The following is a 14,762-nucleotide window of genomic DNA, read 5'->3' as shown; positions in this document are numbered from 1 at the left end:
TCATTTTGGGAGGTTGTGAGGGTTGAAGAGGGGGTTGTGGGGGGATGAGGGGTTGTGGGGGTGATGGAGGGATTGGAGGTTGAGGAAGGAGGGTAGGGGGGTTGAAGAGGTGATTGGGGTTGAAAGAGGAGGGGGGTGAAAAGGGGTGTCAAAGAGGGGAGTTGAGGGGTTGTGGGAGGTGATAGAGGATTGGGGGGGTGAAGTGGAAGAGGGGAGGTTTGTGGACTGAGGGGGGAGTAGGGCTAGGGGGGACTGGAGGGGGTTACTGAAGGGGGGTGGGGGAGGGGGGTCACTCAGGGGGGGCACCCACTGAATAAACCTCAAAAATCTCCCCATTGACCTCCACTTGAAACTGCCCCCCCTCCACCCCCCCAGGCCCCCCCTCCTCCTTAAGAAATTGTATATGCATCGCGGTGGAAGAGGAAGAAGCGGAAGAGGAGGAGGTGGAGGAGGTGAAAGGGGGGTGGTGGGCAGGGGGGGCGACACTCCCCACCTCCGACAATATAATCACACACTGCCCCCCTTCTTCTCCTCCTCCATGCCCCTCTTCCCCCTCCACCTCCTCCACCATTACAATCTCCTCCATTCCCTCTTCTCCTTTCCTCTTGGGGGCTGGAGAAGGGGCAAGGGATGGGGGGTGAGGGGGGTCATGGTGCCGCGCTCGGAGGTGTCGTTCGTAGGACAGTCGATGGAGGAAGAAGGCACCAGGGCATAGCGGGCATGTTAGGGTAGCAGTAGCAGTAGCAGTAGTAGTAGCGGTAGTAGTAGTAGTAGTAGTAGTAGTTGAGTTGACTATCCGAGGTGGTTGGTGTTGGCGGGAGTGTGCCTTCAGGTGGTGTGGCTTTCTGAAGGCCACACCGCAGGTCCCACAGGGGTACGGCTTCTCCCCGGTGTGTACCCTGAGGTGGTCCGTCAAGGCGGCGCACCTGGTGAACTTCTTCGGGCAGAGGCGACACGACCAGGGCCGGGCGTCGCGGTGAACCCGATTCTCATGCGTCAACAGAGCGAAATTCGTGTGGAACCGATCCCCACATTTCCGGCACTCATGGCATTTCTCGACGTCGTGGCGCCGTTGCATGTGGCACCGTAGATTCGCCGGGTGCGTGAAAACCTTCCCGCATGTCTCACACACGTGGCGCTCCCCGGCGTGGATGGTAGCGTGGTACGACAGCGCCGCACGGGACAAAAACCTCCGCCCACACTCCCCACATGTAACCTCCTCCCTGGGACGCCCTGAGACACTGCCACCGGGGACTTGGATTTCGACGTCGTGGAATGCCAGTAGGTGGTTCTCCCAGGCTCCGATCCGCGCCAGAACCTTCCCGCAGAACTGGCACTCCACGTTGGTGTGTGCCCGCTGGTGTCGGCGAAGGGCGGTTCCAGTGGGCAGGACCTTCATGCAGAATTTACAGAGGTGGATGAGATGTGCGCGACGGGTGTAACGCCTTCGTCCATGCCCCTTGTGTCTGCCCCTATGCCCCCTCTCATCCGTACCCATATCTTGGTTGGTCTCTTCCTCCTCCTCCTCCTCCTTTTCCTCATTCCCTTTCATTCTTACATCTTTCCTATTTCTAGTATTTACATTCATAGTCATTTCCTCCTCCTCCTCTCTTCCTTTTCCATTTTTATTTCTGGTATTTCGACAGTTCACTCCCACTGCTATTTCCTCCTCTTCTTCTTTTTCTTCCTCTTCCTCTGTTTCTTCCTTTCTCTCATTCTTCTTTTTTTTTCTTTTTGTTTCCATTCCCATACTGTCTTCCTCCTCCTCCTCCTCCTCCTCTGTTCCTTCCTCCTTCCCTTTCTTCTTTCGCTCCTCCTCCTCCTCCTCCTCCTCTTCATTCTTCTTCCTCTTATTTCTAGCTCTCACATCCATAGCTCTACCTCCTTCTTCCTCTTCCTCCTCCTCCTCCTCTTTCAGGATGTTGGGGTGGCCAGGGGGGGCGGGGGTCTGTGGGGTGCCAGGCGCTTGAAGATTTGGCACTCTCTCGGCAGCCTCCTCCTCCTCCTCCTCCTCTTCCGCTTCCACCTCCACCTCCTCTTCCTGGAACATAATAGAACACATCACAACACCACTAACACCACCAACACCGCTCCTTACAACACCAGTACCCTTTCAACACCAATACCATCATCACCTCCGTTTCCTGAAATACATAGAACACATGGCTGGGTCAACACCACCACCACCACCATCACCACACACACACACACACACACACACACACACACACACACAGACAAGGTAAAAATTAAAGTGATTTCATAATACAAAAATTAAAATCATCTTCCATTTTTATTATATTTTTTTATTCATCTTAATTTTTTTCATATTTTCTTCCTTCACTTCCTTTTAATGACATTGTTTTAAGGTTGCTGACTCCTCCTCCTCCTCCTCCTCCTCCTCTTCTTCCCTCCATTCCTCCATCTCTCTTTGTACTGAGGTAATTATTTTGTACTAAGATGACACTGACAATGGAAATGAAAATAATGATGATGACAATGATGATGATCTAGTTATGTGACTGACTAACTAACTGGCTGGCTGACTGACTGACTGACTGATTATCTAACTGACTGACTGACTGGCATTAACAAGCTCACTGGTTCTCAATCTTTCTGGCCCCTGCAGCCTTTTCTCTCACCATATGTCAGAATGTCCTCCAACATGTCCAACACTGTCTGACACAACAGCACGGGTCACACCTAACCTTCCCCCCTGCTTGAAAACCCCTAAATTAGTTCACTGATTTCTCCTCTCCCTCCCCTCCAACACCACCCCAACCTCCTCCTACTTCTTCTCCTCTTCCTCCTCCTCCCCAAGACCCAGCACCTCCCCAAAGAGATCAAAAGCTGGGGGAGGAGGAGGAGGAGGAGGGGGAGGGGGGTAGTTCTGGGGGTGGGGGAGAGAGGGGGAAGGAAGGGGCATGGGGTGGTGGGGGTCCACCTTCCCCTTCTTCACCCTCACACGATGTACTATTATGATCTTTGGGGGAGGGGAGGAAGGGGGGGAGGGGTGATGGGGGGCAGCTGAGGGTGGGGGGATGGAAAGAGGAGCTGGGGATGGGTGGGGGAGAGAAAGGGAAGCTAGGGAGGGATGGGGAAGGGAATGGGTTACTGAGGATGGGTTGGGGAGAGAAAGGGAAGCTGAAGATGGGTTGGGGAGGGAAAGGGGTACTGGGAAAGGATGGGGGGCTGTGCTGGGGGGCTGAGAGGGGTGGGGGGCTGCACTGGGAGGCTGAGAGGGGGGTGGAGGAGCAAGAGGGTGAGAACGGGAAACAGGATGGGCAGTAACCAAATCAGGATCACCCACAGAAACACTGACATTTCCGAGGGCATTTCCAGGGGCACGGAGGGCAGGGGGGGCATGCGTGGGGCGACCGGGGAGTGGGCGGTGGGCGTGGGTAGCCTGGTGGTGCCTCAGGACGGACCGCTGGCAGAAGGCGCGCCCACAATCATCGCAAACGTACGGCCGACACTTGCGATGAACCTGATTGACGTGCTTATGCAACTCCGCTCGTAAATAGAACCTCGCGGGACACAGCTGGCACCCCACACGCCTCTCCCTATGCCGCACCCTATGACTGGCGAGGTTCCTAGGGTGTGTGAAGCCCCTCCCGCACACCCCACAGGTGAACACACGCCCGCTGTGAGCCGATATCCAGTGGTTGTGCAGCCCACCAGCGGATGCATAATTCCTACCACACGTTTTGCATGGGTGTGCGTGTGTGGGTGCGTGTGGGTGTGCGTGGGTAGGTGACGTGCTTCCCACATGCCCTACGCCCCCTACGCCCCCACCCCCATGCCCAGATGCCCCCTCCACCCCATGGATTTTGCGCATGTGGTGTTTCACAGCGCTTGACCGAATCACAACCAGACCACATTTGGGGCATGAGTGTGTGTGTGTGTTTGAGTGTGTGTGTGTGTTTGTGTGCATGTGAGTGAGGTTGGGTTGGTGTTCCGGTCTTCTTCTTCCACCTCCTTCCTCTTCCTCTTCTTCCTCCTCCTCCTCCTCCTCCTCCTCTTCCTCTTTTAGATTTGGTTCTAATTCCTTTTCCTCCTCCTCCTCCTTCTCTGTTTCTTCCTTTCTCCACTTCATCTTCCTCTTCTTCTTCTTTATCATCTCCTCCTCCTCCTCCTCCTCCCATGTCTTCCTCCTCTTATTCTTCTCTCTGCTCTCCTCCTCCTTCTCTTCCTCCTCCTCCTCCAAGTCATCTTCTTCTTCCTCCTCCTCCTCCTCAATTTCTAGCAGCTCTCCTCCTCCTCCTCCTCCTCCTCCTCCTGTTGTTGTTGTTGTTGTTGTTGTTGTTGTTGTTGTTGTTGTTGTCGCCGCTGAAGTCGATTCCTGCAATGACGTTTTTTTTTTTTTTTTTTCTTTCTGTGATTAATTTTATTTTAGTCTAATTTATTTTATTTTATTTATTCATTTATTTTGACGACTTCAACAACAACAACAACAACAACAACAATAATAATGATAATAATAATAATAATAATAATAATAATAATAATAATAATAATAATAATAATGTTCTTACCTCCGCTATCCTCTCTGCTTCTTCTCTATCCTCTTCTTCTTCTTCCTCCTCCTCCTCTTCTTCCTTCTTCTTTATCCTCCTCCCTCCTCTCTCCTCTTCCTCCTCCTCTTCATCATCTGTCAAAATGGAAAGAAAATTATCATTATTATTATTATTATTATTTATATAGTTGAAGAAAAAAAAAAACACTGGAAATAGGAAACAGCATTAAAGGAAAGAAAAATAAATAAAAATAAATAAAAATACATAAAAAAGTGAAAAAAAAAACAGTAGAAATCTATGTATGTATGTAAGTATGTATGTATGTATCTATCTATATCTATCTATCTATCTATATCTCTTGAGGGAAGCTGGAATGCGACTATGTATGTATATATGTATCTATGTATGTATCTCTTTGTATCTATCTATCTATCTATATCTCTTGAGGGAAGCTGGAATGCAACTCTATGTATGTATATATGTATCTATGTATGTGTATATGTATCTATGTATGTATGTATCTATATCTATCTATCTATCTATCTATCTATCTATATCTCTCGAGGGAAGCTGGAATGCGACAATCAATTTTAATCTTATTTCTAACATATATATTTTTTGTACTCACCCCCCATTCTCGTCCCCAGGCACTCCCTCGACACTGCCGCCACTGCCCTTGTCCGACTGGAACTCTTAGGGGGTCGTCCGGGCCCCCTACCCCTCCCCCTCCCCCTCCCCCGGCCTCTGTGGGTGATAGAGATTGTTAGGAGGAGGAGGAGGAAAATAGTAGTTATAGTAGAAGTAGTAGTAGTAGTAGTAGTAGTTATTATTATTATTATTATTATTATTATTATTATTATTATTATCCTTATTATTATTACTATCATCATCATCATCATCCACTCACCTTCCTCTCCCTCTTCCTCTTCCTCTTCTTCCCCTCTTCCATCCTCCTCCTCTTCCACCCATCCACATGTTATCAAAGGCTGGATTAAACTCTGGGTCATCCACTCTTAGGCCCTCCTCTTCCACCTCCTCATCCTCCTCCTCCTCCACTTTGATGATTGTGGGTTCTAAGGAGTGGCAGGTGGAGCTATAGAGTGGAGCAGTAGTAGTGGTGGTGGAGTATATAGAGTTATAGGTGGAAGAGAGTGAGTTAGGATTGTAGTGGGTGGAAGTAGTAGCAGTAGTAGTAGTAGTAGGCATAGTAGAGCTCATAGTAGTAGTAGTAGTAGTAGTAGGAATCAGAAAGCTTGTAATAGTAGTAGAAGTAGAAGTAGGAATGGAAAACCTTGTAGTAGTAGCAGTAGTAGTAGTAGTAGGAAGAGGAATAAAAAAGCTTGTAATAGTAGAAGTTGGAATTGAAAGTCTTGTAGTAGTAGCAGTAGTAGCAGTCTCTGTAGCCTCACCCCCCTTGGCAGCTCCCCCCCTTCGTCGCAGAGCAGCTCTTCCGTACCAGGCAGCGAGGGTGTTGGTGATGACCCTCGCCCTCTGCCTCAGCCCCGCCAGCTCCTCCAGCAGGCGGTGGCAGCGCTGGCATAGACGGTGACGCCCCACACCATCTGCCTGTAGGGGGGAGAGGGGGGGGTTAGTAAAGGGTGGTGAAGGAGGAAGAGGAGGACAAGGAGGAGGAGGAGGAGGAGGAGATTAGAAGAAGAAAAGAACAGGAATGGAATAAGCAGAAGAAGAAAGTGAAGAGGAGGAGGAGAAGGAGAAGAAAGAAGAGGAGGAGGAGGAAGATATTAGAAGAAGAAAAAGAACAAGAATGGATGAATAACCAAAAGAAGAAAGAAAACATTGAAAAGAGAAGAAAAAAAAAAGAAAAAAAACGCATCTATCCCCCCTCAATCCTCACCTCCTCCGGCGTGAGTGTGTCCTGAATCACCTCCTCCAGCAGGGGTGTGAGGGGGGGCGGCAGGGGGTGCGATGAGGCGTCCCCGGGGCCCAGCAGGAGGAGGTGCTGCACCCCGGACCCAGGCGGGGTGACACGAACCCTCCGGTCACACACCTGGGGAGGATAAAGAGGGGTGATTATAGGAAGGGGGGGGGATAAGGGGAGGAGGTGGAAGGGAAGGGAAGGTCTGTATAAGGGAAGGAGGTGATGGAAAGGGGTGCAGAAGGGAGAGATGAAGGGGGGGGTGGGAGGAAGGGAAGGGAGATGAAGGAAAGGAAGGGGAGGGAAGGAGGGGAGGAGATGAAGGAAGGGAGATGAAGGGAGAAGAGGGATGTATGGGAAGAAGGGAGGGAGATAAAGGAAGGGAAGGGAGGGAGTGTGGAAGGGAGGGGAGATGAAGGGAGGGGATGCAGAAGGGAGTGTGTATGGGAAGAAGGGTGTGAAGGGGAGGGGAGATGAAGGGAAGGGGTGCAGAAGGGGGTGTGGAGGGGAGGGGAGATGAAGGAAAGGGAGGGAAGAGAAGAGAAGGGATATATAGTACTCACCAAACATACACCCTCAGTAGAAGTAGTAGTAGTAGTAGTAGTAGTAGTAGTAGTAGTAGTAGGGGAGATGAAGGAAAGGGAGGGAAGAGAAGAGAAGGGATATATAGTACTCACCAAACATACACCCTCTGAAGTAGTGGTAGTAGTAGTAGTAGTAGTAGTAGTAGTAGTAGTTGTAGTAGGCTTGTAAGACCCACCACCACCACTGTCTCTCTCTTCCTCATCAGTGTCATCATCAGCACACACCAGGCTGATCTCACACTCCTCATTCATATCTGCAAGTATGGTAGTAGTAGTAGTAATAGTAGTAGTAGTAGTAGTAGTAGTAGTAGTAATAGTAATAGTAGTAGTAGTGGTAGTAGTAGCCTTGATATGATTGTCCTGAGTGTGAAAAACGGTAAATTTGTAGCACTTCACCAGTCTCGCATTTCCGAACGAAACTAGTTTTTTTCGGTAGTTTTCGGCCTGTTTTGAATGAATATGCGTGTCATTTCTATCGCAAATCACGTGTTTTTTTTTACCCCCCCCCCCCTTCCAACCAAGAGACTAATGATTTGCGATAAAAAATTTAGAGCACATTCATTCAAAACAGACCGAAATCTACCAGAAAAAACTAGTTTCGTCCACACAGGTGCATTTAAACTAAACATAACCCTAACATAACCTAACCTAACCTAACCTAACCTAACCTAAAACTAACCTAACCTAACACTAACCTAACCTAACACTAACCTAACCTAACCTAACCTAACCTAAAACTAACCTAACCTAACATAACATAATCTAACCTAACCTAACCTAACCTAAAACTAACCTAACCTAACCTAACCTAACCTAACCTAACCTAACCTAACCTAACCTAAAACTAACCTAAAACTAACCTAACCTAACCTAACCTAAAACTAACCTAACCTAACCTAACCTAACCTAACCTAACCTAAAACTAACCTAACCTAACACTAACCTAACCTAAAACTAACCTAACCTAACACTAACCTAACCTAAAGGTAAATTTGTAGCACTTCACCAGTCTCGCATTTCCGAACGAAACTAGTTTTTTTCGGTAGTTTTCGGCCCGCCCTCCCTCCCTCCCTCCGTTATAAATGATTTCCGAGGGGTGTTTATGGGGATGAATTTACTCAGAATGCGGAGCTCTTTCTAATGGTCAGGGTAAGAAAAGCCATCTCTAGACTGGTGTACTCCTACAATAATACCTGAAAAACTGCCCTATTATAACCTCCATTGTTATTAAGTATTATCAAGTGGTTAGCAGCGTGAGTCTTTGCCGCGCCGTGAAATAAAGATAAAACAGAAAAAAATAATTTGTAGGGAGATGAGAAGAGGGAGAAAAGAAAAAAAAGGACGTAGAAGGGAAGAAATATGCGGGGAGATGAAAATGGGAGAAGTGAGGGGAGGAAAAATGAAGGGAGGAAATAAAAAGGAAAAACATTTAATTACAGCGGACAACTTCATCTTCGGAGGCTGGGCAGTAACACTATTTCCGCCTTAATTACGCCCTTTCTCCTTATTTGACCCCCTTTACCCGATACCTAAGGATAGTTTAATGTCTCTACTTTCCCCTGACGGAGTGTTAATGCGCTGCTCACCGTGTAATGGCCGGAAAACATGATTAAAGAAGACTTGGTCAGCTCAGCTCCATATTGTAAACAAGCTCGACCTCAATCTTGATCTTGATGTCACAGGAAACTTTCTTGAGGGGAGGCTGGGAACAAACAATATTTCCGCCTTGATTACGCCATTTTCCCATTAATTACCCGCCATTACCGGCTCCCTAAGGATAGTTTATTGTCTCAAGTTTCCTCTGACGGAGTGTTGATGTGCTGCTCAGCGTTTAATGGCCGAAAAACCTGATTAAAATAGGGTGTTTACTTCACGTGGGAGAGCACCCGAGACCCAGGCCAGGACCAAGATGGCTTCCCCGGTGCTCAGGCTGGGTAAGGAAGCATTTATCGCTTATTTTAATGGTTTTTACGCCCTTATTACTCCTCTACCTATCATTTTAACGGCTTTTGCGTCTTTATTGCCTATTATTACTATACGAAGCGCTCCCCCAGGCCCTCCCCCAGCCCCCAGCTCCCCCGTCACCCCTTCACCCTTAGAGGAACGGAGGAAGAGGAAGGAGGAGGAGGAGGTTGAGGGATGAAGGACTAGGAGGAAGAGGAGGGAGTTGGGGAATGAGGGAGGAGGAGGAGGAGGAGGTTGAGGGATGAAGGACTAGGAGGAAGAGGAGGGGGTTGGGGAGTGAGGGAGGAGGAGGAGGAGGTTGAGGGATGAAGGACTAGGAGGAAGAGGAGGGGGTTGGGGGACGAGGGAGGAGGAGGAGGAGGAGGTTGATGGATGAAGGACTAGGAGGAAGAGGAAGAGGAGGAGGAGGAGGTTGAGGGACGAGGAAGAGGAGGAGGGAAGGGGTGGTGAAGAGTTAGTCAGTCAGTCAGTCAGTCAGCCAATCAGTCAGTCAGTCAGTCAGTCAGTCAGTCAGTCATTAGCAAACAAAATCAAATAAAAAATAAAATGATAATAATAATAATTAGAAAATAAATTAATAATAACAATGGTAAATAAATATAATCTCTCACCACATCAACTCTTGCAGGCATAAATGGGATAAGGGTGCTTGCAGGGGGTATAGGGGTGAGGGGGGGACTGAGGGGCAATACAAGCATATCCCCGGCCCTTCTTACCGCCCCCCACAAGCCCCTCCAGCAGCCCCCCCTCGCAGCACCTCTCCACACCAGTTCCGTGAGTCTGAAGGAGGAGGAGAAGGAGCGCGGCCCTCGATGGTTTAAGAAGTACAATGATGTCCGCTATCCACCCACGCCCATCGGGGAGAAGGAACGCCATGCAGTGAGTTGGGTTGGGCTTGGTTGAGTTGCCTAATCTTACCTTGTCCAACCTTACCTAATCTAACCTTATCTAATCTAACCTTATCTAAACTAACCTAACTTACCCTTACCTAATCTAAACTAACCTTGCCTATGTCTTTTTGCATCCTCATAAGTTGACTTTTTGTTCCGTTTTGTCAACTCAGTTCTGATTCCATTTTTTTTTTTTAATGTGTTGAGGTTATTTTTCTTCCATTCCTGTAAGTTGATTTTCTGTCCAATTCCTTATGTCAGTTTCTGTTCCCTTCCTCCATCAACTCAATTTCTGTTCCCTTCCTCCATCAACTCAATTTCTGTTCCCTTCCTCCATCAACTCAATTTCCGTCATTTCAGTTCAGTTCAGTTTGATGTGGCAAGGCTTCATAGGGAAGGGTTGAGTTCATTTCCGTGCCTTTCCATTTCATATAGGCCTAATACCCTCACCCCCTCCCATATTCTCCCCCCCTTTTAAACCCATCACACCTGACCCTTACACTTTTATGACCCTGTTTTTCCCTTCCTTCATATCCCATTATTCTTCCTTCTCAGCCCTTCAATGTAATCTCCCTTTTCCACCCCTTGAAGTAACCACCCCCTTATTCTCCCTTCCTCCCTTCCACACAACCTCCCTTTCTCCCCTTCCTTCCTGCTTGTAATTCCTCTTTCTCCTTCCTCTCCCCTCCCCCCTCTCTTCCTGATAACCCCTTCCTTTATGCTATCTCCCTTTTTGCCCTCCCTTCCACACAAGACCCCCCCACTAACTCCCTTCCACACCCCTTCTATGCACCTCCACATCCCCCCAGTACAGCCCTGACAAAATGTAGCACCAACCCCTTTTCCTTCCTTAAATGCCCCTTTCTTCTTCCTAACCCCTCATCTCCCCCTTATAAACCCCTAATCTCCCCCCCCTCCCCCCCAGTTTGTGTGCCACGTGAAGGAGAACATCAAGTACAGCCCGGACAAAATGTGGTATGTGGCTTGTCTGGTGCGGGGGCTGCGCATTGACGAGGCCATCGCCCAGCTCAAGTTTGTCCATAAAAAGGGCGCTGGTTTCGCCATCGAGGCCCTGGAGGAGGCACGCAGGATGGCCGTTGAGGAGCATGGGGTGGAGTTTCCCAGTAATTTGTGGGTCGGTGAGTGGATATTTTTTTTTCTATCTCTTGGTGATTATTTTTTTTTTGTTGTTTTTTTAGCGAATATTTTTTCTTTTCTCATTTCCTTTTCCTTCTTCTCTAAGTTAGTAGGCTTTATTTTTCCCTTTTTTTTCCTTTTTCTTCCTTCCAATATATTTATAACTTATGGGTCGTTGAGTAGGCATTTTTTTTCCTTCTCCTTATCTTCATTTTCTTAACTAAAAGTAAACAAATATACACAATAACACCCACTCCCTTTCCCCTCCCCCTAAGCCGAGTCGTTCGTGAGCAAGGGCATCGTGTACCGAGGGTTCCGCCGCCACGCCCGCCGGAGGTTCGGGCGCGTGGAATACAAGCACTGCCATTACTTTGTCACGCTGGAGGAGGGGGACCCACCAGCCCACTACTACCCCCACCACCGCCCCCTCACGCCCCAGGAGCACATCGAGAGATACGTCGAAAACCTGAGGAAGAGGAACGTGCCCAAAGCTCTGTAATGGGGGGTATGGGATAAGGGGGGAGGGGGTGGGGGGATAGTGTGTGTGTTTGTGTGGGTGAGGAAGTGATGTATGTGTGTGTGTGTGTATGGAGAGGAAAAGAAAGGGATGAGAAATGGAAGGGGAAGAAGGGGAGTGAGAAGAAAAAGGAAAGATGGAATGAAAGGAAGGGAAGAGAAGGGAAGGAAGGAAGGAAGGTGTGTGTGTGTGTGTGTTATTCACCACGGCCTGATCATGTGTTGGACTTGTAATCGTGTGTGTGTGTGTGTGTGTGTGTGTAAAAATCATTGTGTACAGATCATTATCATTTTGTAAGTAGCAATGAAATAATAAATGAATTCCAACTCTCCTGTGTATCAGAACCAAAACTAAATAAAATAAAATAAATACAAAAATCTGAAATAAGTATGAGATCAAGACCTTACTTAAACACCAACACACACACACACACACACACACACACACACACACACACACACACACACAAGAGTAATAATAAAAAACTTTGTGGCATCTATAATTTACGACATTTTATTTCTCCTGCATCCATTCTGGTATTTATATTAATTTTTCCTTCACACACACGCATACAAATAAAAGATTCCGTCCCCATGATAAAATCGTATACAACCTGTCCATATGTCTGTCTGTGTATGGGTTTTCTTCTTTTAGCTCAGGCGGACAAACACCCCCCTTGTCATCGTCTCATTTAAAACACGTCCTATTTTTGATATGGTTGTGGATTCTTTTCTCCTCCTCCTCCTTCTCCTCCTCCTCTTCTTCCTTTTTCTTTTCCTTCCTCTCAGTAACTTTTTTTTTTCCCTTTCCTTTCTTATTTTTCTTTATTTTCCTTTTCCTTCCTCTCAGTAAGTTAATTTTTCCTTCATTTTCCTTCCTTTCTTTTGCTTCCTTCTTTCCTGTTTTCCTTCTTTTCTCTTTTGTCTTTTTATTTTCCATTTCCCTTTTCCTTCCTCTCAGTAACTTAATTTTTCCTTCATTTTCCTTCCTTTCTTTTGCTTCCTTCTTTCCTTTCCATCTTCTTCCTTTCTTCCTCTGTCTGTGTGTTTGTATGACAGACAGACAGACAGACAGACAGACACCACTCTCTTCATCTCATTCCAAACACCTTTTCTTGGCATTTTTAAACACCTTTTTCAGACCCTAATATAACAGTACTAATAAATGCATCTCTTGATTGGGTTAAGGCACGCATTGTACCTTTGTCATGTCCTGTAAAATGTCTTCTCAGTACACGTAAACACCTTTTTTGGGCATTTTTAAACACCTTTTTCGGGCATTTTTAAGCACCTTTTTCAGACCCTAATATAACAGTACTAATAAATGTGTTTCTTGATTAGGTTAAGGCATGCATCTCACCTTTGTCGCATCCTATAAAATGCCTTCTTAGTACACTTAAACACCTTTTTTGGGCATTTTTAAACACCTTTTTCAGACCCTAATATAACAGTACTAATAAATGCATTTCTTGATTGGGTTAAGGCACGCATTGTACCTTTGTCATGTCCTATAAAATGCCTTCTTAGTACACTTAAACACCTTTTTTTGGCATTTTTAAACACCTTTTTTGGACCCTAATATAACAGTACTAATAAATGCATCTCTTGATTGGGTTAAGGCACGCATTGTACCTTTGTCATGTCCTGTAAAATGTCTTCTCAGTACACTTAAACACCATTTTTGGGCATTTTTAAACACCTTTTTCGGACCCTAATATAACAGTAATAATAAATGCATCTCTTGATTGGGTTAAGGCATGCATTGTACCTTTGTCATGTCCTGTAAAATGCCTTCTCAGTACACTTAAACACCTTTTTTTGGGCATTTTTAAACACCTTTTTTGGGCATTTTTAAACACCTTTTTCGGGCATTTTTAAACACCTTTTTCAGACCCTAATATAACAGTACTAATAAATGCATTTCTTGATTGGGTTAAGGCACGCATTGTACCTTCGTCACCTCCTATAAAATACCTTCTCAGTACACTTTAACACCTTTTCTTGACCCTAATATAACAGTAATAATAAATGCATTTTTTGATTGGGTTAAGGCACGCATCGCACCTTCGTCACCTCCTATAAAACACCATCTTAGTGCACTTAGCCCCTTCAACACGAGGATGCATATACTATTGTGTCCTTGCGTGCCCTGTACCATATCCGAGGACGCGTATACTGTGTCCCGCCTCGCTTAGGCCAATATATGAGTTATTTTATCTCCATATTTATCAATTAATTTATGTTTATTTATGTGCACCATTTAATTCTGCATGTTTTCATATATAATACATGATGATTATGTTGAGTTTATGGATGAAAACTTGTTATATTCAATAGCGGCATTTGAAATTTGGCGTGCGCGGCGATCCCGGATACGGTGCGGGGCGCTGTTTAGGCCCGGCCGTAGTGAAGGGGTTAAACACCTAATCTGTGCTATATTCAAACACCTTTTTTTTGTTGAACCTTTGTCATTTTGCTCAACTCTTCTCTCGATACAGTTCGCAACACCCTTTCTGGACTCTCACAACACATGACTTGATCCCATTCAGGCGTGTATCAAACCTCTGTCACCCTGGAAAAACACCTCTTCTCTCTCCTCTTAGAATGTTTAAACACCTTTTCTGGATGCTATTTCAACTCCTTTTCTGGGCACTTTCAACACCTTTTCTGGGCACTTTCAACACCTTTTCTGGGCACTTTCAACACCATTTCTGGAATGTTTCTAAACACCTTTTCTGGGCACTTTCAACACCATTCCTGGACCCTATCTAAACACCTTTCCTGGGTACTTTCAACACCTTTTCTGGGCACTTTCAACACCTTTCCTGGACTAATTGGAACACCTTTTTTGGTAGGGTTAAAACACAGGTTGATCCTCCTCCTCTAGGGGCTCGGAAACGGAGATTACGAGCCTCGCTTTCTCGTGTCGAACCAAAGACTAGACCAAAACAATATAAATAATAGTAATAATAATAATAGTAATAATAGTAATAATTGTAATACTGATAGCAATACTGTCCTTAAGAGTAGCAATATACATACACATACAATAATAATAATAATAATAATAATAATAATAATAATAATAATAATAATAATAATAATAATAATAATAATAATAATAATAATAGAGAATGTAATGAATAGGGGAAGATGCAATAAATAAATAAATAAGGATTTGGAATAGAAGGAAATAATAATAATAAGAAGAAGAAGAAGAAGAAGAGGAAGAAGAATGTGATAATGAGAGAGAGAGAGAGAGAGAGAGAGAGAGCAA

General features: G+C 46.0%; 2 protein-coding genes and 1 long non-coding RNA gene across 13 annotated transcripts; 1 reads left to right on the top strand and 2 right to left on the bottom strand.

The window, feature by feature from the left end:
• Nucleotides 1-151: 151 nt before the first annotated feature.
• Nucleotides 152-8,692, bottom strand: LOC127006398 (zinc finger protein with KRAB and SCAN domains 8-like). Of its 4 annotated transcripts, none has more exons than XM_050876352.1 (7): nucleotides 8,564-8,692; nucleotides 7,071-7,231; nucleotides 6,373-6,525; nucleotides 5,425-6,083; nucleotides 5,146-5,261; nucleotides 4,536-4,651; nucleotides 152-4,342 (listed from the first exon to the last, which is right to left on the bottom strand). In XM_050876352.1, the coding sequence occupies exon 7, from the start codon at nucleotides 2,060-2,062 to the stop codon at nucleotides 290-292; it is 1,773 nt and encodes a 590-aa protein (XP_050732309.1). In that variant the 5' UTR covers nucleotides 2,063-4,342; nucleotides 4,536-4,651; nucleotides 5,146-5,261; nucleotides 5,425-6,083; nucleotides 6,373-6,525; nucleotides 7,071-7,231; nucleotides 8,564-8,692; the 3' UTR covers nucleotides 152-289. The 4 variants fall into 4 exon arrangements, with proteins under 4 accessions (XP_050732309.1, XP_050732306.1, XP_050732308.1 ...); XM_050876349.1 differs by having other exon boundaries at nucleotides 152-2,041; XM_050876350.1 differs by having other exon boundaries at nucleotides 1,616-4,342.
• A 76-nt stretch (nucleotides 8,693-8,768) lies between these two features.
• On the top strand, nucleotides 8,769-11,815 carry LOC127006399 (39S ribosomal protein L22, mitochondrial-like). Its single transcript, XM_050876353.1, has 4 exons — nucleotides 8,769-8,911; nucleotides 9,571-9,821; nucleotides 10,758-10,971; nucleotides 11,245-11,815. Exons 1-4 carry the CDS (start codon nucleotides 8,887-8,889, stop codon nucleotides 11,466-11,468), a joined length of 714 nt encoding a protein of 237 aa, XP_050732310.1. The 5' UTR covers nucleotides 8,769-8,886; the 3' UTR covers nucleotides 11,469-11,815.
• A 504-nt stretch (nucleotides 11,816-12,319) lies between these two features.
• LOC127006483 (uncharacterized) lies at nucleotides 12,320-14,689 on the bottom strand. 8 transcript variants are annotated; one of them, XR_007759591.1, is made up of 4 exons: nucleotides 14,262-14,689; nucleotides 13,322-14,169; nucleotides 12,890-13,184; nucleotides 12,320-12,753 (listed from the first exon to the last, which is right to left on the bottom strand). It is a non-coding gene; the product is annotated as an uncharacterized LOC127006483 (long non-coding RNA). The 8 variants fall into 8 exon arrangements; XR_007759590.1 differs by having other exon boundaries at nucleotides 12,913-13,184; XR_007759586.1 differs by having other exon boundaries at nucleotides 12,320-12,617; nucleotides 12,913-13,184.
• Between the last annotated feature and the right edge of the window lie 73 nt (nucleotides 14,690-14,762).

This window comes from Eriocheir sinensis, chromosome 32 (genome assembly GCF_024679095.1).
Source record: "Eriocheir sinensis breed Jianghai 21 chromosome 32, ASM2467909v1, whole genome shotgun sequence".
NCBI classification, from domain to species: Eukaryota; Metazoa; Arthropoda; class Malacostraca; order Decapoda; family Varunidae; genus Eriocheir; species Eriocheir sinensis.
The sequence above is the reverse complement of the archived record's forward strand: the minus strand, read 5'-3'. Positions and strand labels throughout refer to the sequence as shown.